The following is a 22,703-nucleotide window of genomic DNA, read 5'->3' on the forward strand; positions in this document are numbered from 1 at the left end:
CGACTCATTTCCATAACAACAAAGTTCTTAACTCAAGATTAGCCGGGGGGAAGGTGGCTAACATTCCTACCTCAAAATAAGTCAGTTGTAATATTTAAGTAACAGACAGTCTTAATTAGACTATTCCAACCTGAGAATCTAAGACCAGTCTAAGGCTTAGACTAGTCTTAAACTAGCTTTATGCAACTGGCCCCTGGACTTAATTGTCTCTCCTCACTGAATAATTGCTAAAATACTTCCAAGCAAGCAAGTTTGCAGCATTTGAACTGACCCTCCCCCCCTCCAAAATCATGAAAACTGAATATGGCACCTTACGGAAGAGGATTAGGGCCACATGTGAAACATTTGTTTGAGTTCTGAGATTAATCACAGAACACAGAATTCTGAGGATGAAGTCAGAATTCTGAGGATTAAAGTCAGAACTATTCTCAAAATTTTCATTTTAAACTTAGAATTCTGACTTTATTCTCAGAACTCAAATACATTTTTCAGATGTGGCCCTAATCCTCTTCCATACAACCTTTAAAATACTTAAGGAAAGGGCAAAATGTGTTGACTGCTATAAAAATCCCTTTATGCTGATGATTAACTCCCCAACACATTACTTGAGAATGTGAATAGATCAGTCAGTCGGTGGACTATGACAGCGTCTCTGCAACAGTCAGTAAACCAAGCGCCAGAATGGAAAAGCGCATTTATTTGATGAACAAGTGCTTGCTGTGATCATGAAAAGTGGCTTACAATGAGCTTACCATTTCCATTGTTCAGAATGGAGTTAATATTATGGCATACATCAGCATACAGTTGGTTGTTTTGAAAAGTACCACACAGACATACAGTTTGACATTTAATCAATGGAGGAAAAGATCAACAAGATTCACACTACAGAGGAGAAATAATACACAGGGTATAGAAAAACTATTATTTTGAGACAAATACACCACATTTTCTTTACAATGGATTATATGTACATAATCGAAATTTTTAAGCAAAACAAAGCTTCAAAGAAAGCATATACCAGTGAAACATGATCCGCCCTTGATAATTCTCAAAAGTTAATGTCTGCATATGTTTTATACAAAATAGATTTTCAAACAATATTTGGGTAGTGCAAATTTTTAGATTCAAGCTGGTTGATTACTTTCACAAACAGTTTGTGTGTGAAAAGACTGACTCCTATCCTATTCACAGTATTACACAATTTGACCAAAGCCATCATGTTAGAATACAAAATGTGTTAAAAAACAAAGAACTGTACATTTGTCTTCTAAGAGCTACTTTGTCTACACTGACATATGCTGAATTTGTCTGTACTTGCTTTGGTCACCTTGTAGTCAAACATCAAATAGGCTTTTTTTTTTTTTGTTTTTTTTTTTGTCCAGTCTGGATGAGTTGTTTACTGACACAAGTGTGTTATTTCCTGAAAAGTCTGGCCTGCAGAGATAAAGTTAAATGTGAATCTCCTCGATGCGAATAGCTTATATCTGAAAAACATTTTTAAAAAAAAGGAAGCAATTACATCTCTTCATGCGATAATGAAATATGTATATGTAATTTCTATTGCATATTCAGTTGTCCTCCTCAAAAATGTATAAGAAGAAAGTAAGCAAGGATACATTTTTGAGCAAGGAGAGGCAAGTGTGCGGTTTCGTATACCTGTTTAACATGAACAGCAGCAGCAGCGGCAGCAGCAGCAGAGATTTGGAGACACACTGAATGTGAAAGTAACCCATGAGTCACCCTTACGCTGTTTGTAGGGATGATTTTCAGAACTATTTTGTATAATCACCAGAAACAAAACACAAGCATCCTTTTTCAGACATTGGAGGAGTGAGCATGGCTAAAGTGGAAAAAAACACTTCGGATGATGTTGGCATGGCAACGCACACCTGAAACTTACCTGATCTGTCAAGTGAACTTTTTCCTGACTTAAATACCATAAAACACACAAGCACACAATTGCGGGAATCCAAACTCAATGTTTTTGGTTTTTTACAGTTGATACATGCCATGGAGAACACGGATAACCACATATGCACCAGTCATCAAATTTCAACCAATGACAACCTGAGCATGGGAGTTGTTCAACATTGCTGATGAGTAGCTTCATATTTGTTGTTGGCATAGCGTGTTAATGTGTTTTCCATCATTACATGAGTAGACCGATGAGAGAGAATTACATGCATTTCATATTTAATGCACTACTAAGTACTGTGTAGCGACAAAATGCACCTTTCAAAATTGCTCAGTTGATATATTTATCCAATTATTGAAAAAACAGACAGTGCGTCACCTTTCCTATGCATTTCTGTCAAGAAATTTTTTTTTGAATGAAACAAATTCCCCTTGAAGATTCACATTCATTTTGATACCTGGATTATTTTGTGCTTGAAACACAAAAACGAAATGACAGAAAGGGTATGAAGGACACTGATGACAAACAGCAGACAACCAAGTGCTAAATTGATGAAAATGAAAATGTTGCAACATATTTCAAACTCCCACATACTTTTAAAACACACAAAGAAAGGGTTACTGATAGAACTAAGTTATTCTATGTAATTACACAATAAACGTGTGTATTCCTTGCGTTAAAAATAAAGCTCAGTTATTAATTAATCATTTTATTTCATAATTACCCCAATCCGTGGACTGAAGGTCATATAAATCAAAAGTTTTTTTCCTTTTCTTGCATCAGACAAATTCATAAGCTTCAATACTAGGACACATTTGTTTCCTCTTCTGATATAAACACTGACATATTTTCAAAATGATTGAAAACAGACAGAAAACAAGAGTTTGGCACTGAAATAGTTCCCAGAGAACGGAGGATCCATTTTGCCTGCCTCCGTCAGCAAAGCTACAGTTTCACTGCGAGATGACTTGACGAGGTGGGTCCGATGCCAAGTGCTTTAAAACAATGGGGTTTGACTAGCTACCACACATACACACACATATGCAAATATACTAGGCACACACACACACACACACACTATAAGAGCTGACGTTAAGACAAGGTGCCTAAAGGTTGCTAAGGAGCAGGGGGCTGAACGGGGGTTTGAGGTGATCAGCAGCTGTGTGAGGTTTTACCAGATAATTCATCTGCCAACATCTGACCCCAAGCCCTGTACAGGCAAGCTGTCATTCATACAAATTGTACATTTTAACAATGTAGCAAGGTACGATGCGTAGGCTTTGGATAATAAACTATCCAAACCAGATGCGCATTGAGAGCATGCGTATAAAGAGTCTATGAAGGGTCATCGCTGGCAGAATCGTGACTGCATGTTAGGTTTCTAATCCACTAAACAGACTGTAGCTCCCTACAAAGAACTAAAAATAAAAAGGACGGTCATTTTCCCATCAGTTTGAGCCAAGTTAGAACCACAGAAACCAGTTCTCTGGGTTGTAAAAATGGAATAATCCTCAGAAACAAACAAAACAAAAATATGCCCTCTCTATTCTGATTGGTAGACGCATATTTCTATCACATTCCAGTCATTGTACTATTGGGAGGGGTGGGGGGCAAAAAAAAAAAAAAAAAGGAGCAGTTCTTTACTAATAGACAACGTTCTAACTGCCATCTATATTCATCTATTAGAGACTGGTACAGCCTATCGATAAGTCTTTCTTCACAGTCTTTTAAAGCCTTTAGCAGGGTTGGAAGTGCTAAGATTACACTTCAGGAATTAAAAGTGTGCGGGAGATGTGCGAGAGAGGAAGCAGATTGTGAATATTCACTTCTACACACTGAGGATGACGGAGCTGCCACTTCGAAAGATAAACACAGCCATTGAAAAAAAAAAAGAAAAAAAGGAAACCTGCAACTGCATGTAAATATAAAAATACAATCAACATATGATGAGGGTAGACCATGATGGGTTTGAGAGGAACAAGCCTGAACAGGTGAATGGCTAAAATGAGAGTTGAAGCTAAAAAAGGCACATATTTTTCCCTTTTATAATAGACGTGTGTAAACCTGGAAGAGGTTAGCTTGAGGGAGAAATCATCCTTTGAAAAGGTGCACTTCCTAAAAACAATCCAACAGAGTTTCATGTTACGTCTAAAGTGTTAAAGCAATAAAATTATGCTTCTGAAATGACTGTTTGGAAAACAAGGATATCTTTTTTCCCCCATGTGACTGATATCAACATACAACCTCCTATAAAAACTAAAAGAGGAGCACACAGTCTAAAAACCTATTTAATAGCATGTTATTAATCTTTGCTACCTTCCCAGGTAACAACGACCTGGAAAACTGTATAAACTGTGACATAATTTGAAAATGTAGAAAATATTATCATAACCTGTACATAGATATTTGCTTTATCTGTCTTAGATATCGTTCTGTATTTGAAGGTAAGAAACCTGAGACAACATGGATGGTTAGCCTATTTCACTCAGTGATTATCTTTTATCTTACAAAACATTTCCTACTTGTTATGCACTACATCTTCGACCGCTGAACAAAACAAAACCTCTGTGCTCTCGCTCTGTCTCTACACAAATATCTACCGTCTCTCTGCCCTCTCCCTCCAGACCCGTAAACCCCTATAAAGTTGCATACTCGCTCCCAAAAACACCATTCACTCTTCTTCTCCGATCGCCTTCTTCCTCTTTACTGTCTTTTCATCTCTGCCCTGTTCCTGTCCACTCTCGGGGGTGGGGGGTGGGGGTGGGGGTGGGGGGGGTGGTGAGGTGACGTGGTGGGATTTTAAGGCATTGTGTCTTTGAGGGGCACAGTCATCTCTGGTGGAAGAGGAGTGGCTTGACGCTCCCGGCTTTGAATTTTGGTAACTGGTTGCTGATGATCTCTGCCAGCATCTCCGGGAACTCCACACTCAGGGATTTATTCACAAAGGTGTAGAAGCAGAAGTTGAGCAGTCCACCAACCATCTGCAGACGCACAGTGGAGAGCATATCAGTACGTTTACACACACATAATCCTATCTTGTCGAGTCAAGTCTGTTTATATCACCGTTCGTCATAAGCACGTCTCGAACGACTTTACAGAGAACGAGCCTACCTAGATTTTACTAATCAACAATCAATCTCAAACTAAATGATGCAATACAGCATGCAACAAAACAAAACACAAGGACACAAAGCACAAGACACAAAATATCATGTTGGAAAGACATAACAAACCTACTTAACCTGCCTAGCCAGCCTTTTTTTTATTTATTTATTTTTTTTATTAGGAATTTAAAAGCACAACAACTCAAAGGAGTATCATGACACAAAAATCCCAGAGGATAGCACTTAAAAGCATTACTAAAAACACTTATTTCCATAGTGGTCCTCGATGGAAACAAACAAACACAATACATGGAAACAAACAATTCGATGGAAAACAAACAAAATTACAGGATAAACCTACTAGTCCCCCTTGCAACCCCTCGCCCATGGTTCAAACTCCCTCCCTTAAAAGTGACCCATCAACACTCCCCACAAAGCCGCCTTAACTTTTGTTTTAAAAATTGCCTTTGTTTGGCTTTGTTTAATATGCAGGGGCAGGTTGTTCCATAAGGAGATCCCAGTATAGAAAAATGAGCTTCTTGCTATTTTACCTTTAACACGAGGAACACTGCATGACATAATGCTTGCTCTTGTGTTACAATTATGTTGGCTTCCAACCATATCAATTTGACAGTTCATATATTCTGGGGCCCTTTTGTGAATTATATCAAACATATGGTTGAGTTTCAGTTGTTTAACTCGATCTTGACCTGATCAAGGCCATACTCTGATTATAGCAAACGTCACGGTAAGGCCTTACAATTTTGTTGGCCTTGTAAACACCACAGCCCAATTTCAATCCGCTCTTTTAAATGTTTGCATGCGTCAAAAAGGTCACAAAGAAAGTTGAACCCGATGCGGTGGCGGTGTGTTTCTTTATATCAATTACAACATGGTTAACACGCACTTATCAAATGCTGTGTGTGTACATTGTGACATCTTCTAAATAAATAATAACCCCTGGTTATGGGGGGAAATTACAGTTTCTTTGAACCATTTTTAAGTTTCTTTGAACCATGTAAATGCTTAAATTCTCCAACCTGACGCCTTAATCCGACTATTCACAGGAACAGCAGTATTGTGTGTGAGGATTAATTACAAAAGCTGCTGAGTGTAAGCAGTCAAACACTCTCTGATATATAAAACTGATGTCATAGGATGCATTTTCTACTGCCACGCTGAGTGTCTGTACCTCATGCATGGAGTCGAGGAGCTTGGTGAGCTGGTAGAAGCGCTGCCAGTTCTGGCTGGAGTTCTCCTCCCGCTTCACGATGGCCTTCCCCAGCTCCTTGATGTAGGACATCCTAATCTCATCGAACACTGCCTGGCTCTTCAGGCCGTCCTTTGGCACTGCAAGAGGGAGCGGGTAGGAGAGATACGGGGTTACCATCTGGGACAGAGGTGTTGTGCTGATGAGGTGTTATTAGTGCAAATACTAAATATTAGCATGCGACTTTCAGTTTGAATTCCAAGGAAGGGGCATTTTTACATTTAAAATTATAGCTTAAGTCCTTGCGGTCAAGAAAAACAAAAAGTATGAACACGTATCAGGTAATGCTGTACTCCCAATAGGAGGCAGTAGCACAAGACACTCAAATGGAGAAGAACCCGCAGGGATAAAACCAGCACAACCCGAGGAAGGCTCTGTGAAATGTCATGTGTGTTTACGCTTCCTTCTCTGCTGCCTTTAAATACATTTTAAAATCAACTTGAGCACAATTTTTGTCTCTGTATGTGCTTCCTCATTTGAGTGTCTTGCACTAGGTTACATTTTAAATTACCAAAGATAATTGAAATCAGAAAAAAGCCAAAACAAAACAAAAACATCGGCGAGGGAATTTCCACCAGTGATGGATTGAATCCACTGGTGAGCCCAGATGCATTTTGTCCAATTTCCTTAACCTTAACTCTGAATCATTTTATTCACCAAGTACAATAAATGTACAGGAATTTGTCTTGGTGACGTTGACGCAGGAACATACTGACAGTTCAGGTGGCAGTCATAAGTACATACTGACACACATGGTACAGGGACAACAGGAGCTCATACTCAGTATGAGAGGACAGCGTAAGGCATAAAATACAGTAGACTATACATCTACAGAGATTCAGCTTCCCATCACAAAGTGCATTCAGGCAGCAAGGCATGCAGTAGGTTGCAGCCAAAGGCGAAAGTCCATCAGTGCACTGGAGCAACTTGTGGGAAATAATTTGCGAGCCTTGTGGAGCATGGAGATAGTTCCTCAAGACAAAGTGGTGCAGTGTACTAAGACCTGTGCACTCATTAATGAGTAGTGGGAGCAAAATGCCTAGTGTATGTGCAGACAGTTTGGATTTAACCTTTATTTAATCAGGCAAGTCAATTAAGAACGAATTATTATTTACAAAGATGGCCTGGCAATAAACGACTTGGGAAAGTGGTGTAAAGAGACGCGAGGCCCTGTACACACGTTAACATTAACTTTCGGCATCTCTGCTTGGTTAGTATTCAGTTGGAGGGATGGGTTTTGTAATGACGGCACCAGAATCGACATTCGGTGGCGACAGAGGGAGCGGGGCGGTTAGGTGGTGTGAGGGCAAGAGAAACCAACCTGTGCTGAGTAGCAGCAACACCTTCATGCACAAGTACTCGTCGTGGGAAACCTGCAGCCTGACGAACTCGCTGGAAATCTTCAGCATCTGTTCGCACTGGTCGGCCATGTAGGGCAGCTTCATCCGCTCCCTGGTGGAAACAGGAAGACAGGAGGGCAGAGAGGCTCTTACTCACCGCAGACTCAGGGTTCTTTCACGCATTTCCTCCCCTAATCAAATTCCATAGCTGTTATGTTTTGTTGTCGTTTTCAGTTGATTTACGGGGCTGCACTCGCTGTCACAATCGGGGAGATGAAGCAGTTTCCTGGGATATCTCTCTCGATTGAATGTTCAAGTTATTTTGCAACAAACAATTTTCGCTTATGGTATTTTAATCGTTCTTCTGGAAATGAGCTACATTAGTTTATAGTTGCAGAAGGGGTGGCAGACTACAAACTACATGATACTGTTCAGCTTGCGAGGATGTATAAAAATAAAAACAACAATACAAAAACTCAGTAATATGGCTATTGCAGCCCTAAGCACAGAAACCCTGCAGACTGCTCACTACATTCTGTTTACAAAATGAGTCCTCAAGTCCATAAGAAGGATGAAACACTGATTAGTGACGACAGCTGACAGACATGGTTTGATTCTCGGGAGATAAGACGGAGAGAAACATTGTTAAAGGAGTACAGACCTGCACAGATATACATGAACAAACAGACGTGCGGACAGACAGGCTGGAGGGATAAATCCCAGATAATTCATGGCAGTTAGCAAACATTACTTGATTCTTGTGAGATGAGATGGAAAGAAAGATCGCGTTTGGCAGGCCCTGTGATTGTATATTGCTATTTTCAAAATGAATAATCGTAAAATACTGCATATTGGCAATACGTGATTTCACTGGAAGACCTGCTGTAGAAAATAATCTGGATTATCATTTTAGCCATAACTGTGCAGCGCTACTTTTGGTACATAGATGAACAGCTGAAAATGAACATGTTAGACAGACAGGTGGATAGGCTGGCGAGGGGACGATACGTACTCATTGATGACGAGGTCCGGCGCGAAGCAGAGCATGTTGCCGTTGCACTGCTGGTAAGACCTCCAGCCCAGGCCAAAAGACATGAGGAAGAGCCAGGAGCACTGCAGCAGGGTCATCTGGTCGTCCAGGTGCAGGTTCCGGAAACCTGAGGGGAAGCACATGAAAATACTCCAACAACTGCAACTACTGCCACCAATACAGTGGTGCTCTGATAATACAGTCAGTCACAACAGATAAGAGCGTGTGGTGGTGCAACAGACGATGAATGAAGACCAAATAAAAATCTGGCTAACAAGTTGCACGTACACCAATAATCTGATTTTAACCTGGGCGATACTTTGACTGAAAACGCTACTCTCATCTTAATCAGAGAAAGGTCATTAAAAGTGTAAGCACAACCTGATTTCTGCTTTCAGTTTATTTGGCCATGTGAAGACGTTAACCCGAGTTCATTCGGTTTTCCAAATGTGCCATGTGTCAAAGTCACAGAGGGAGTTGACCCAGATGTAGTGTTAGTGTTTGTTTACGCAAGGAAAACATTGTTAACTTAATCAAACTAGTGCCTGACTAGAGTCTATACTCACTACAGTGTGCAAGTTAACAGATGAACTGGGGTGCTCCCTTACCTGGCAGAGCCTTGGCCCACTTGACGGCGGAGATGACCTGCCGGCCGCCCAGCCTGTTGAGGGTGGTCATGAGGCGGGTGGAGGTGTCGGGCAGGGTGCTGTCGTAGCCGGCGTAGATGGTGTCCGGCTCGATGGCCTTCAGCAGGGACAGCATCGTGGGGACGAGCTGCGGCATGGACTTGGGTACGAGGGAGCGCGCCTCGGCCGGCGGGGGAGGAGCCAGCTCTACCTGGTTGTTTGGCTGGATGCCCTTTAAGCGGTTCAGCTTCTTGGTTTTACGCGCTGCGTCGAGAGAAAACAGGGATGGATAGAGGGGGAGGGGCAAAGAGTAAAAGACACAGAGAGAGAGACGTGAGCAAAAACCCATGGATAAAACATAGTGAGTGAGAAGACTCGAGGGTGTGTTGTTTGGTGATACACGTGCGGTTAATGTGTACCTTCCAGGTTCATCCCCGCCATCAGACATTTGCGGAAGCGGCAGGCTGGGCAGTTCTTTCTTCTGATCTTGTCTATGATGCAGTCATTCCTCCCTGCGCACAGGTAATTATGTTGCCCTAGGGGGACACAGGAGGAAGATTAGTCTGTTATTTACATTCTGCTGTGGAAAACAGTCTAGGGGAAATAACAAATTAGCTGTAGTGTTTCCGTTGTAATGAAGATCATGCCTGCAACTTCAAATCATAGTAATAATTTGAGTTTGAGCAAAGTGACGTGACAGAGTAATGACAAATGGGACTATTGCAGGCCACCAGTGAAAATGTAATGATATCTCATCACTTTGTACCTTCCACTGCTCTCTTGAAGAAGACCTTGCAGCTGCCACAGGTCAGCACGCCGTAGTGGCAGCCTGAGGCCTCGTCAGAGCACACCAGGCAGATTTTGTGAGTGGTCCCGCTGGCCTTTCCCTGGGTAGAGGATGAAGCAGTACCCCCTTCCTGTCTGGAGGTAGAACTGAGAGGAGAGGACAGAGACAAGGCAGAGAAATGTCAGGGAGACTGAGTCGCTCTCAACAAAATGGACACACATTTGAACTACAAAAGCATAAAAATAAACACGACAATCTTGACTGCAATTATCAGTTGGAAGTGTCATGCCAAGATGATTATAATCACACATTTCACAAATCAGTTGCACAGAATTTTTAGTATTTAATTGTTAATCCGAGGGTATTTAACACATGATTCTCTGAAGCCGCACCATAACAGTGTAAATCTGAAGCAGCTGTTGCAGTTGGGAAGAGCCATGCCTAGTTTAGCCCTTCTCCTGAAAGCATCTTCTCAGTTTTAAAAGCTTAACTTGAGTTCACATATTTGCAGCTTTGCACTGAACCCTTTTACAAATAAACTAAACATGAGCATACTTCCATCAGTCAATGTGTCCCTTGCTGTCTTCCCGTTTTCTAAATTCAACCTTAGTTCCCAACATCAAAAGAGAGTGAGACTGCCACTGTGTCTGGTTTAGGCCTTTAGAGTCTAAACTATCTAGGACCTGTGGTCAAATCATAATGTAAGTGGCTGTCATAAAGCAATGCTTTTCCTTTGATTGAACCACAAATGTTCCTGGACCCAGTCAATAGTGGTTTGAGATGGACCAACTCAAAACTACCACTAGAGGACGCCTGGCTTTGCTGCATCCATGCGCCAGAGGTCCCCACCCCCTTTCTAACCCAGTGGCCACAGAAACAACAACGCCCACACTGAGAGGATATTGAGCCTGAGCGGCGCAACGACCGTGTCTGTCCGTCCATGTGTCAGCCCGTTTTCCACCGCAACGAAAACAAACACGCTTCATTTGATAAGAGCCGTTTTGAATTGTCACTGCCACTGCCAAGCCCTAATACACAGATTGGGCCAGGGGAGCTAAGTTCACTGTTAGTTATATAAGATGAGGTTGTTAACATGAAAGCAGGCCAGGCCCAAAGAGTCAGTGGGCGTAGCTGGATGGGAAAACCTGACTGAAACATCAAAGCATGGAGTCCAGAAGCAGAACAGAAACCCCATCAGTCCTCTGAGGAGTCTGACTGGCCTCGACAGCTTTCTGAGTACCACTGACACTGTAGCATGGTCAATACAGTCAATATGTCAGGTCTGCGCCCATTTTCCTTCTCGGACTCTCTAGAACTGCGTTCTACTTGTTTGTGAACTTTCATTTCCTGAGTCTTGGGCTTTTGGGTGCACCCTGCCTTGTTTGGTGCATCTGCATCAAACTCTGGAGTCTTTACCCCCTTATTTTGGTTGGTTTGGGGAGGTGAGGACACCACAAAGTGGGGTGTTCACTAAACAGCTCCCTCCTGGTCCGCCTGAGAGAAGTGAACGCCATGCAAACCCTGGAGCTGATCGTTTGAATGCAAAGGGACTAAAGTCAGGAAACAGCCAACAAGTCAGCACATTTAAATAAAGCTGTTTGTCTGACTTTTGATAACATCTCCCTGAGCCACATCTTGCCATATCTTGCTATTTATAACTGAAAGTGAAAATGAAAGAACCCTTTCTGTAGACTTCTGCATGTTAGGATTCAACATTTTGCCCAAACAACGGCTGACGTGCACAGCTACATGGGAATGCAATGAGAAAAATCCAATGAAATACTGCAACAAATGAATCTGAATCCAGCAAATCCAAATGCACTATGGGGCTCATTCATAAAACTTACTGGCAGGTTTAGTGTGACGTTAGGGGCAGATAACGTCACGGTAGGGTATTTTCTCATTCAGAAACGTGAAATACTGGAACGTTATTAGTGTTATTGTTTTCCCCGTACTTCCACCCCTTTTGTTCATTTACATATTGCGATTCACAAAAGCACACTGCGCCGCAGAAAATACCACCTGCTCTAGTCAGACGGTATATTGTAGAAATTAATGTTAACTAATTATTCCAAAAAAATCAATAGATAAAGTTACATTGTGTCCCAGGGCATTAGGCCTAATTATCATTGGAAACATGAAAATAAATGTTTAATAAATATGACTTTGCAATTATTAATTGATTGCGGTTATAAAAGCCAGTTACCATCTGATTTGATTCAGTTTATCATGATAAAAAAAGAGAAGATGATCATTAGCACATCCCATAAACTTTTTATTAGCTGCTAGAGTGAAGTAGAGCTAAAGTATTTAGCTATTCTGTTACCGCATTGTTTTATGAATGAGCCCCTATATGTGATAAGATGACCATATTCTTTAGTTGCCTAGGCATGAACAGAATGTACCCTCACACAATATACCGGTCCGTGATAAAAAAGAAAAATGGAGCTGATAAGACAAACTAATACTGGATGGGGCAAAACTCAATATCACAATTTCATGCTCATGTAGCTGGGCTTCTTTAAGTCTCCCATGCTAAGGAAGAAACATGTAGAGAGTTTGTTTTGTATATTGTTTTATATATATGATTCAATTCCAATGCTGGCACTTTTTGAATGACAGACCAATCACCCTGTCTTTGGATGCAGTGATGTGCATAACACACGATGTGCACGAGTGTGAAGGATGCACTATTTACCAACAAGCACCAGATTGAGCCATAGCTCGATGGGCCGTAGGCTGAGATCATTCAAACATTTGCTCAACCAACGTGTCTGAAGGCCTGCCATTTGGAACACAATCAACACTCTCTGGTAAACACAAATAACAGCAGCTGGGGTTAAGGGTTATTTATACATTTTATATACAAGGGCTGTGCGGCCACGATGACGCAATCAGCATGCCATCTGTTTGATCACATGATCGATGACAGGAGGTATTTACATCCCCTCGCAGTGAGAGATTTACGGGCTTTCCTTAACGCAAAGCTAGGGTTAGAGTGGGCCAAAGGGGACACACACACACACACACACACACACACACACACACACACACACACACACACACACAGACAAAAGCCATCCAAGCCCCCAGAGGAAGGCGTGGTCACCGCAGGGTGGGTGGGGTAGGCCGATGTCTCTAGAGCGTGATGTCACAGGGTGGGGGTTGACCAGTTTGCCCTTCGTTGGTCCAGTGGGATCAAGGCGAAAGGCGTGAGCAGGACAGCTTTACTATGAAAAGGCTTTAGGCTACTGGGCTAAATCCAATTACAGCAGTATTGCGCTTGTTCATCCACTACTTCCAACAACAAATTAGGCCTAGAGTGGCCGCTCTGCATAGCCCACTTTTCACAGCTCTTGTTCATTCGTTTGCTTCTTCATTGCTCTACATGGTCTGCAAGTAAAGGTGTTGCTTGAATTTCCTCCGAACTCAATTTGGAGATCAACCGATGATATTCACTACACCTCTTAACACTTGCTGTGAAAAAAAACAGAAATCTGTTATTGTGGATTGTCAGAGGCACATCAATCACAGTTGCATGACAATGTGGGGAGACCGAATTTCCTCTTGTTGAAACCATATGTTCAGCTAAACGCCTGCCGTCTACAGGAAGTTCTCGCATTCCCTCTCAGTTTACTATCGGTCACAGCTCAGCTAGAGCACAGAGACTCACAGACGGGCCTCGCCTTCAACAAGAGAGGGGCACAGAAAGTTAACTGCTTGGGTCTTTACAACTGTGATCAATCAGCCTGGGTTTAAATGAGGCAAGCCACTTCATGCACTTACGATAATGCCCGTGGCCCAGTGCCCTGCTTGACAATTCATAATCCCCTTTTAGCCATGAGTGTCAGGAGTACTTCGGTAGGTCCCTGCTCTCTATACTCGAACCTCTTTGTCAGTTCAGACGAGCAGCAGTTGGAGCAACATCACAACATCGCCCCGCCGTGTCTCTATAACGTGATATGGAATGTGTTTGCGCTTGTGCGTTTGTTCCACTTAACAGCCTACATCATCCTACTTGACCTACTTCTGGCCAAGTCAGTGCAGAGAGTCACCTCCGACAAAAACAAGAACATGAAACTGATTGCTAGTGGTCTCTGCAACACATCTGAGTGTGGTATGGTCATGCTCCAAAACAACCAAAAAATCAAAAACCAAAACAAATGGAGAGAGAGGGTCAACGTGGAAAGCTGGCTGGGTGGTGGAATAAATGCGTAAAACCTGCTAGGCTGTGTTATTGTAGTGATTATCACCGTTACTGATGTGGGTCAGCATTGCACGCACAGGCTCATCACCTCTTATATCTTAACCACCACTCTCTGAGCGTGAAAAAGAGAGCAGAGGAAGAGCAGAAGGAAGTGCTCCTTCCCTGAGGTGAGAGCCACCAAAATAGAAAAGGGGAACTGGTCCGCTCGCTCTGAATCATTCTCACACGCACTGAACAACAACACAGCTTTGATGAGGGAGCAGACAGACTGGGCTTGTTTAGTCTAGGCTTGGACTTATCTAAAATAAGACAAAAAAAAAAAATTAGAAAAACCGAGATTCCGCTTCTATTCCCCCTTCTAATAAATCAGGCTCTCATAAAAAATATAGACCAATTCTCATCTCATTACATAGCCAATTAGTTCTTTATTAGGTACAAGGAAATTGTGCAGCATTTTCACAAAATGATTTTCACTAACACAAATTAATACAATGGAAATTAATTATAGTGCCTCTTGCAGCAGTTTTCCATTGACACTGGCGAACTGCCATGGCCACCGATTTGGTCCTCCATCTTTAAAAGTTCCCTCCCTCTGCATTACAAACACAGACCTCTCATGCCTCCATCAGTACGGGCCTAGATACTCTCATTGTCTGCAAGGAGTCATCGCCGCCTCCTCCTTCATGCTTTACTGGCAAACTCCTTTCATTAACAGCTGAGCTCTATAGCCAGGAGCAGTAGCTAGTGCTTGGCTTCAAACATCAGAGGGGAAGACTTAACCTAACCTATGGCTTAGCACCAGAAAAATAACCCTAAGGATCCGAGTTTCCATATTAGTTTCCATAATAAGAGCAGTTAGTGACTGTGCGTAGGTGTTAGGTGGCTTCCTGGGTTGTAAAATGAATTGGAGTCTTGCTGCTGCTGTGTGCAGCGCCGTAATACCTTCAGCTGGATTGCATACCGCTGGAAGTGGGAGGAACCCACCCAGTTTGAATTTGCTGACTCGCCAACTGTAAAGTAGCAAAACTAAGAAAAACAAAACAAAACAAAAGAACATAGGTTTAGCTATAGTATCTGAACCTCAAACTGGGGAATTTCTGTAACCATGTTCAGTGTCAACACGTAACAACAACAAAAATAGACAAAATAGCAAAAATGCGGTTACAGGGGTATGCGGTAATAACGTGAAAGCGGTTGGAATGGCTGGCATTTGATCTGGTGCGTTTACCCGGCGCCAGCTGTGGGGAGGCGGGAGAGAAAGTAGGTCAGGAGAGTGAGAGCTTCACGGCAGCGCGCTGTGGTCCGCCTGCCTGCCACAGCGCTCATGACACACCCACATGCACACACACACATGCGCACACCTACACACTCCTATACACTGCATAATGAAAACCAACACACATCTCACACACAAGCACATATATTCACAAGTAAAAATCATAAAAAGGTAATTTACAGTGGCTCATAGCTTCTGCTGACAGTCAAAGTTTTTGCCCTTGGCTGCGGGACGGAAGAACATCGGCCGAGGAGAGAGAGAGACAGAGAGAGCAGGGAGAAGAGAGAGGGCGAGCAAGGCAGGAGAGGTGAGGGCGTGCCAGAGCAAGACTTTGTGCACTGAATAGAGACCCTGTTCTGAGCTTACTCTCAAAACACTGCGCCAAGGCTCAGACTTAAGACTATTCATATATCAAATATATATATATATAACAACCTAAGACTATTCATACATCAAATACGGAGCCAAACCACAGCTGATACAGCTGATAACTTTAAATAGACACTGAACTAACAGTTCACCAACTCCAGTTCCAACAATCTTAGCAGATCATGCTCTGGCTTTTCATGTCACACCAGCATTAACCAGCGGTCCACTTTTTGCTTCAACTGGCCTCTAACAAAAAGCAATCAAGTGCTAATCAATCATTACCCTCTTTTGAATTATGCCCTATACAGAGATAAGCAGCTCTGTGTTGTGATTTGAGGCCTCTGCCTCAAATCAAGGCCCATCCCTTGGGTTACTGCAGTGGTTTGATAAGGCTCTATATTCTGAGCAAATTGGTCTGATGGTTTGAGTAATAGGGCAAACTCAAAAAGTAATTAGCACAATCAGCAGGTTGTTACAAACTAGAATGTAACTATTAAGAAGATTGTCCAAGAAATTGACATAAATAGCTGTAGTTAGGTTTTGTGTATCTTCTGTAGGATGGGGGAAAGCATGTGGGATAGTAACGGCATTTGTTGTGAAAGACAAAATGTCAGCAAACTGCTTTAACACAGCATCATGTGTGTTGAGAATCTCCTGTCAAGTGTTTTTTGTCCTGTGTTTTATCCAGTAGTGACTCATGGTCAATTTCCAAAGTTGACTCAAAATTCCCATGAAGTGAAATTCTCTGGAATTTTACCACCATAATAAAGACACTGCAGGACTTACTCTTCAACCTGCCCAAGCACTGGTCCAATCAGGCCAGTTATGACTGTGCAGGCCCTGGGCCAGCGACTGTTACTGTTTAACCCTATCGCATGCATTATTGTCAGTCAGTTATTATTGCAGTAGGTAATATCTGCCCAGCTAAGAAGGGAAAATACAGTGTAGCATGAAGGCCAACATCCAATTAGGATAATAAATGGAAAAACTGAAAGCTAAGTGATGCATCCATCTCTATTGTGAGGACTTAAATGAAAGCCTGAATGAAAAAAAAAATCATTCAAGTCTAAATGGAATGAAAGACTTTGTATTCATCTGAAAACCTGAATGATATATTACTTACAAAACATGCACGACATTGACAGAAAACTTTATGCTACAGCATACAGAACACTGCTTTGTCCGAGTCTCGGATATCAACAACTGTTTTCAGTGAGCCAGATTTATTGCTCCCAAATACCATGTTCCTGCATTGCACACATGATCTGGCCAACAGCCTCTGAGAAATTCCACTAACCTACACTGTGTGCATTATAAATTAGCCTAATGTCTATGTGGATCATATGGTCCAAAATATCTCTGTTTTGGCAAGCAGCCCTTTATAGTCTGAGGAACAATAGGGGGGTTCTACTAAAATCCGCAGCAGGATACGAGGCTATGGCATTATTATCCGACACTGAAAAACTTACCTCCACACTACGGCCTTGGTCTATCACAGACCAGAGGAGGAAATACCACACTAAAAACAAATGTTACATAAGACAGGCCTACTGACTGGGATCTGTGATGATTATCTACCGGAGGACTTATCCTTCCACATTTTTTCCCCATCCAACAATGCAGGTAAACGTTTTCAAAAATAACAAGAAGAAACAAAAGCATGCCATTCTCATTCCCAGTTGTGTCAGAACCGGTCGCCTGTGACGGGGCATTGAGTCAGACTGTGAAACTGTGATGCATAAAGTCTCTGAACGGAAAAGCAATGGAAAAACAAAACGGGAGACATGTGATTATGCTATTAGTGCCGGCTCGTTGGACTAATGATCAAAGAATTATCGAGCATAGAGCACCAAACCCTGGGGCTACGGCAGGTATACAGAGCCAGGTCAGGTCCATCGAGCCTGAACTTTAGCGGGCGGCAGCAGCATATAGTTGCGTGAGAAGCTGGAGGAGCTGGCGACCTGATGCCAACCCCCTGACAGCCAGGGAGCGCTCAGCTAATTCCAAACCGCTAAATGTCACACAGGTTGAGGCGAACAGGCACCACACAAAACAAACTCCCACTCAGCAGGGACGCGCGCACACACAGAAACGCTAAGCTCACACACACACACATAAGCCAATACCCAAACAGACACACGCCCACACAAAATCATGTATGCTCACACTGCAAGCGCAGACATAATCCAATACTCAAACACACGCACACACACCTCTAAAGAACACAAAGACAGGGTGATTAAAGCCACATGTGAAATGAAAATGAGGCATATCTTGTGTCTTGCCCCATCTGTCCCTGGTCACCAGGCATTAGGACGGCTGTCAGACATTTATGAAGATGGTACGATCCAATAGTCTCACGACAGTAGGCTCTCAACAATATTACCAAGCATCATTTGCACAAATAACTCAAATAACAACCACATCTGTGCCCTGGCTGTCATGACGCATTTCTGCATGCCATGCTTTGAGACAGCGGCTGGAAGCGAATCACTCCCTGTCTGATACTGCGAATCAGTACACAACAACGGAGACAAACAAGAGGAGCTTCTGAGACGTGTCACTCTGTCACGCCAGTTGGTGAAGTATTTCTATTGAGCTACTGCACCACTGGGCCCCAAAGCCAGCTTTACAGGCGAACCCATAAAAACCTAGAGGGCAGCAAAGAAATAACTGGACAAAAGACACTTTGTGGGCCCCATGGTCCCCATGGTGTCTGACTGGACACTCTACATGAAGCTCTGCATGTGTTTTAGCTGACTGTGAGCTCACTGTAAAAAAAAAAAAAAAAAAATTCAGAAATAAGAATCAGCAATATTACATGAGTAAACCTGTGGAACAAGTAACCTATTTTTCTTCTTTTTCCTACACATGAGGAACGTCCTTCTTGTTGAACAACAGGCCTGAGCATTCCATAAAGGCCACAATTCATTCATCCTGATTGTTGAATGAACCGCCTTCCCTGCTCCTCGGGGGACAGATGTGCTCCGAGTGAAGTTGGATCAATCAGACACAGTGCACCTCAGGTTTATTTTTGGCATAATGCAACGGGAGGATCGAAGGGATATGCCCAAATGACCTCACGAAGCCCCCATAGAGTGGATACTTCCTGTCAGAGACTGAGTGCGGCTGGCTGTAGCTAGTTAGTAGGCCAACGAACTGTTGAATGGAGTGGGTAGAGGACCTGTCAGAGTAAAAAATAAACCATGTCTACAACAATGACAAACCTAACCTGTTTAGGAGAAATGCTTTGACTGCACATTGGAATTGAGGCACACCACAGAAAAAAATATAGAATGCTCAGGCTTGTGCAGTCTGTGAGAAAATGATTCTACAGTTAAATGTCTGACTTGGACAAAAGTGGAATTCCCCTGGCCTTTTAACAGCGCCTCCTTTCTCTAGCATTTAGGGCTTACTGCTGCAGCTGTGTCTTGTACAGTACAATGCTGTGGGATGTGGCAATTTCTCTGCAAACATTTCTTAAGTGTAGTGTGAGACAAAATTTGTTGGTATAGAACTCATAACAAAGTTTCTTTCAAATAATTTAGAGACAACAGTTCTGTTGCAAAGATAAGGAATGACAACAGCAAGACCTCTGATTCAAACATGTTATAGGCTACTATCAATTAGGAATATGTTTCTCTCTATACAACGAACAAAAATATTTGTTGCATGTTGATGCAAACTTAAAAAGGTAAGCAAGAAAAGATCAACATAATAAAATACGAATCAATATAATCTGATTTGATAAAGTCAGTCATCTTGAAATTAAAGGGGATGATACCAGATAATATTCTTGGGTTCTATCATATATTGCTCATTCAAACAATGACATAGCATTTTTTTCTGTATACAGTTGATCATTCCCCTCTGTGATCTAAACATAACTGACACAGGCCTCAACCCCGTGGCGGGGCCAGGTCACACCACACCGCCGCTCAATGAGCACATAATTCCTTACCTGGTAAAGCTGGTGGGGAAAGAGGGGGAGCTAGAGAAAGTCTCGCTGGCCCTCGGCACTCCCGAGTTGTCCCCGATCACCTGGCCTCTGTTCCAGGCCTCACCAATGGTCGTCAGTGGGGGATACAGGGTGAACACTGGCTTCTGATCCTTCTGCTGCTGAGCTCCACTGCTGCTGCAAGTCGGGGTGCTGCTGGGGTTGATTCCAAAGTGGTAGCTCTGTCCTCCTGAGGTGCTGACCCCGCAGATAGAGATGGGGCTGGGGCTGGGCAGGTCTGGGGAGGATGTGCCGCTTATTTGGCAGTAACTCCGGCCCGCAGACGTCTTCTCCTGTTTGATCACCCCTGGGGTGCACAGCTGAATGAAACCGGCGTCCTTCTCTTTTTTCACCAACGCAGGCAGAGTGGTCGTGGGGGTGAGGGTGAGGGTGGCAGTGGTGGATGTGCTAGAGCTGGACTGGTCCTGACTGGGGTTGATCAGGCTGCTGCCATTGAGAATTGCAGAGCTGGTGCCACCACCGTTGCTGTTCCCACCCATGGCGGGTTTGTTGTCCTTATCCGAGCCAACGTCCCCAAGCAGAGAATCATCTGCCAGAGTGGACAGGAAGGCATCATCCCCTACATAAAAATCAGAGGGGGAGCCGGTGAGCTCAAAGTCCTGGAGCAGGTCCAGGGTGTTGTCATTGAACAACTTCTGGTTTATGTCCACATCTCTCCCAATGTGCCCGAAGGCATCATGATCCAAGTCCATGGGATCCTGGTCTCCTCTATCCATGGAGAAGTCCTCTGTTTTCATTGGGAAAAGGTTGGGGTCTGAACCCCCAATAAGAGAGTCCATGGAGGAGGAGTGGGTAAGGTCTGCTATGCTGGCCTCCAGCTGGGAGAAATTTTCCCCCAAGGTGTAGCGCCCAAGGGTGGTGGGCGTCTGTGTCTGAATCTGGAGCAACTGCTGCTGCTGGGTCCTCTGATCCTTGGTCATCCCCCTGGGCTCTGAATCGTCCAGCAAGAGCCCTACGGTGGCAGTGACGGAGGCAGAGGTGAGCTCCTCCGGAAGGGGGCTGTTGCTGAGGCCGTTGGGCACGTCTCCCGGCTGCATCAATGGGCTGGATGGAAGTACAACAGAGGTGGCAGAGGTGATGGACATGGCACTGTGAGGAGCTACTTTTAATGGAGCTCCCTCCTCCGGGCTTTCAATGTAGACCAGTCTGCTTAAATGGTCATCTCTTATATATTCTATTTTCTTCACTCCTCCTTTATCCATCTTTTCATCCTTCAGAGACACAGAAATACAAAGTCAATAAACAGACAGGGTGAGCGTGCAGAACAATTACACTCAACAGTATTCTTTCCAAAATTAATTTAAGATTAGCAAGTGCGCTAGCTATTATGGTGCTAAGTTACACTGTATCTTGAAATACAGTCAGACAGATTGTGCACATGCTAAGAGAAATCAGCTAGCTCAAAGACTGGAGAAAGTTGCCACGCACGGCCCCCTCCGCGCCCTTGATAGTTAATGTAGCTAACGTTAGCAAGAAAGCTAGTTAACAATTCCCGGTGACAAGATGTTAAGATTAGACTATATGGGCAGGTAAGGCGAACCTCGATAAGGCTCATTTAAAGCAAATCAAAATCACCATGGTATAGACTACAACTGATATGCACGGTGCAGTAAAGTTAATCTAAGTCTAAGCTAAGCTAACGTTAGCTTAGCGCTAGCTGTTAGCCTGCTAGCTAGCAGTGTGGCTACACTACTTGTTAACATTTGGTTCGAAATGTCGCTGACAGACAGTGATAGTAGCCTGCTAGCCACCTAGCTAACATAAACCTCGACTTGGACCCCCCTGCCAAGTGCATACTGAAATGTGTACAATCTTTGCCTTTGTATCAACACACAACTAATTAAAGCGTATAATTACCCTTCAAATGTTTGATTGCTGATTGATGTCCACAGGTCATCTGACAACATTGTTTTGGTTGAAAGTGGCTATCAACAACACGAAACACTGACTCAATGTTTACTCCTCACACGTCGTAACCTACATGGCTAGCTAGAAGGAAAATAACACATCGAATTGAATCTATTTTTCGAAATTTTCTGTATGATTTTGATCAAGCTATAAAATAACATGCGAAATGCATGAGGCAGGCTAGCTATGGTGATTCGCAGCTAGCCATTAAGAAAGTAGGCGCTAACCTCCAGGAAAAACATACAAAATGGAGAACTGAGCAAGCCAACCCCGTGGCTGGCCTGTTTACAACACGCAGTGCGGCCTGCTGGCGACAACGGCGAACTGCAGTTTGTTGTGTGCGCGCTCAAACTCCTGTTTGGAGAATTGAAAATATACTTATATAATATAAGACAATTAATCTATCTACATCATAGCAATATTTACCATTCGATAGCCTATAAATGTATGTGTTATCTTGGTTACATTCATTTCAGTGCAATTCAATAATACACTCTTAGTACACACAAAGGGCATGATCAAAACAACAGGACACAGCCAATAATGAGTACAAAGTGCAAGGGCAATCGAGGCAAAATAGTATTATAAAACGGTGCTCATCAAAATGTGTAGTGTCTCTTCTTACATGATTGATTATTCTAGTTGGATATCATGGGGCAGGCAGCGGACAAGGGGAGAAATGCAAACTATGAATGGACAGCGGTGTGTATTCATCCATGATGCCATGGCCTTTGTTTATTGTCTGTTGGTTGTAAAATGATGACGATGATCTGAGAGCTGTGCCAGCTATCGGCTGCTTGGCGATGGGACTGGAGACGATTTTTCATTTGAAATGAAAAATGCCCTAACGAAA

At 43.1% G+C, this 22,703-nt stretch overlaps 1 protein-coding gene across 1 annotated transcript; it reads right to left on the reverse strand.

Annotated features, from left to right (window-relative positions):
* Positions 1-716: 716 nt before the first annotated feature.
* On the reverse strand, positions 717-22,065 carry nr3c1 (nuclear receptor subfamily 3, group C, member 1 (glucocorticoid receptor)). Its single transcript, XM_071916992.2, has 9 exons — positions 21,800-22,065; positions 19,886-21,153; positions 10,052-10,218; positions 9,705-9,821; positions 9,268-9,549; positions 8,642-8,786; positions 7,611-7,741; positions 6,212-6,369; positions 717-4,896 (listed from the first exon to the last, which is right to left on the reverse strand). The coding sequence occupies exons 2-9, from the start codon at positions 21,142-21,144 to the stop codon at positions 4,744-4,746; spliced, it is 2,412 nt and encodes an 803-aa protein (XP_071773093.2). The 5' UTR covers positions 21,145-21,153; positions 21,800-22,065; the 3' UTR covers positions 717-4,743.
* Positions 22,066-22,703: the final 638 nt, after the last annotated feature.

Source organism: Centroberyx gerrardi, chromosome 16, assembly GCF_048128805.1.
Source record: "Centroberyx gerrardi isolate f3 chromosome 16, fCenGer3.hap1.cur.20231027, whole genome shotgun sequence".
Classification (NCBI taxonomy): Eukaryota; Metazoa; Chordata; class Actinopteri; order Beryciformes; family Berycidae; genus Centroberyx; species Centroberyx gerrardi.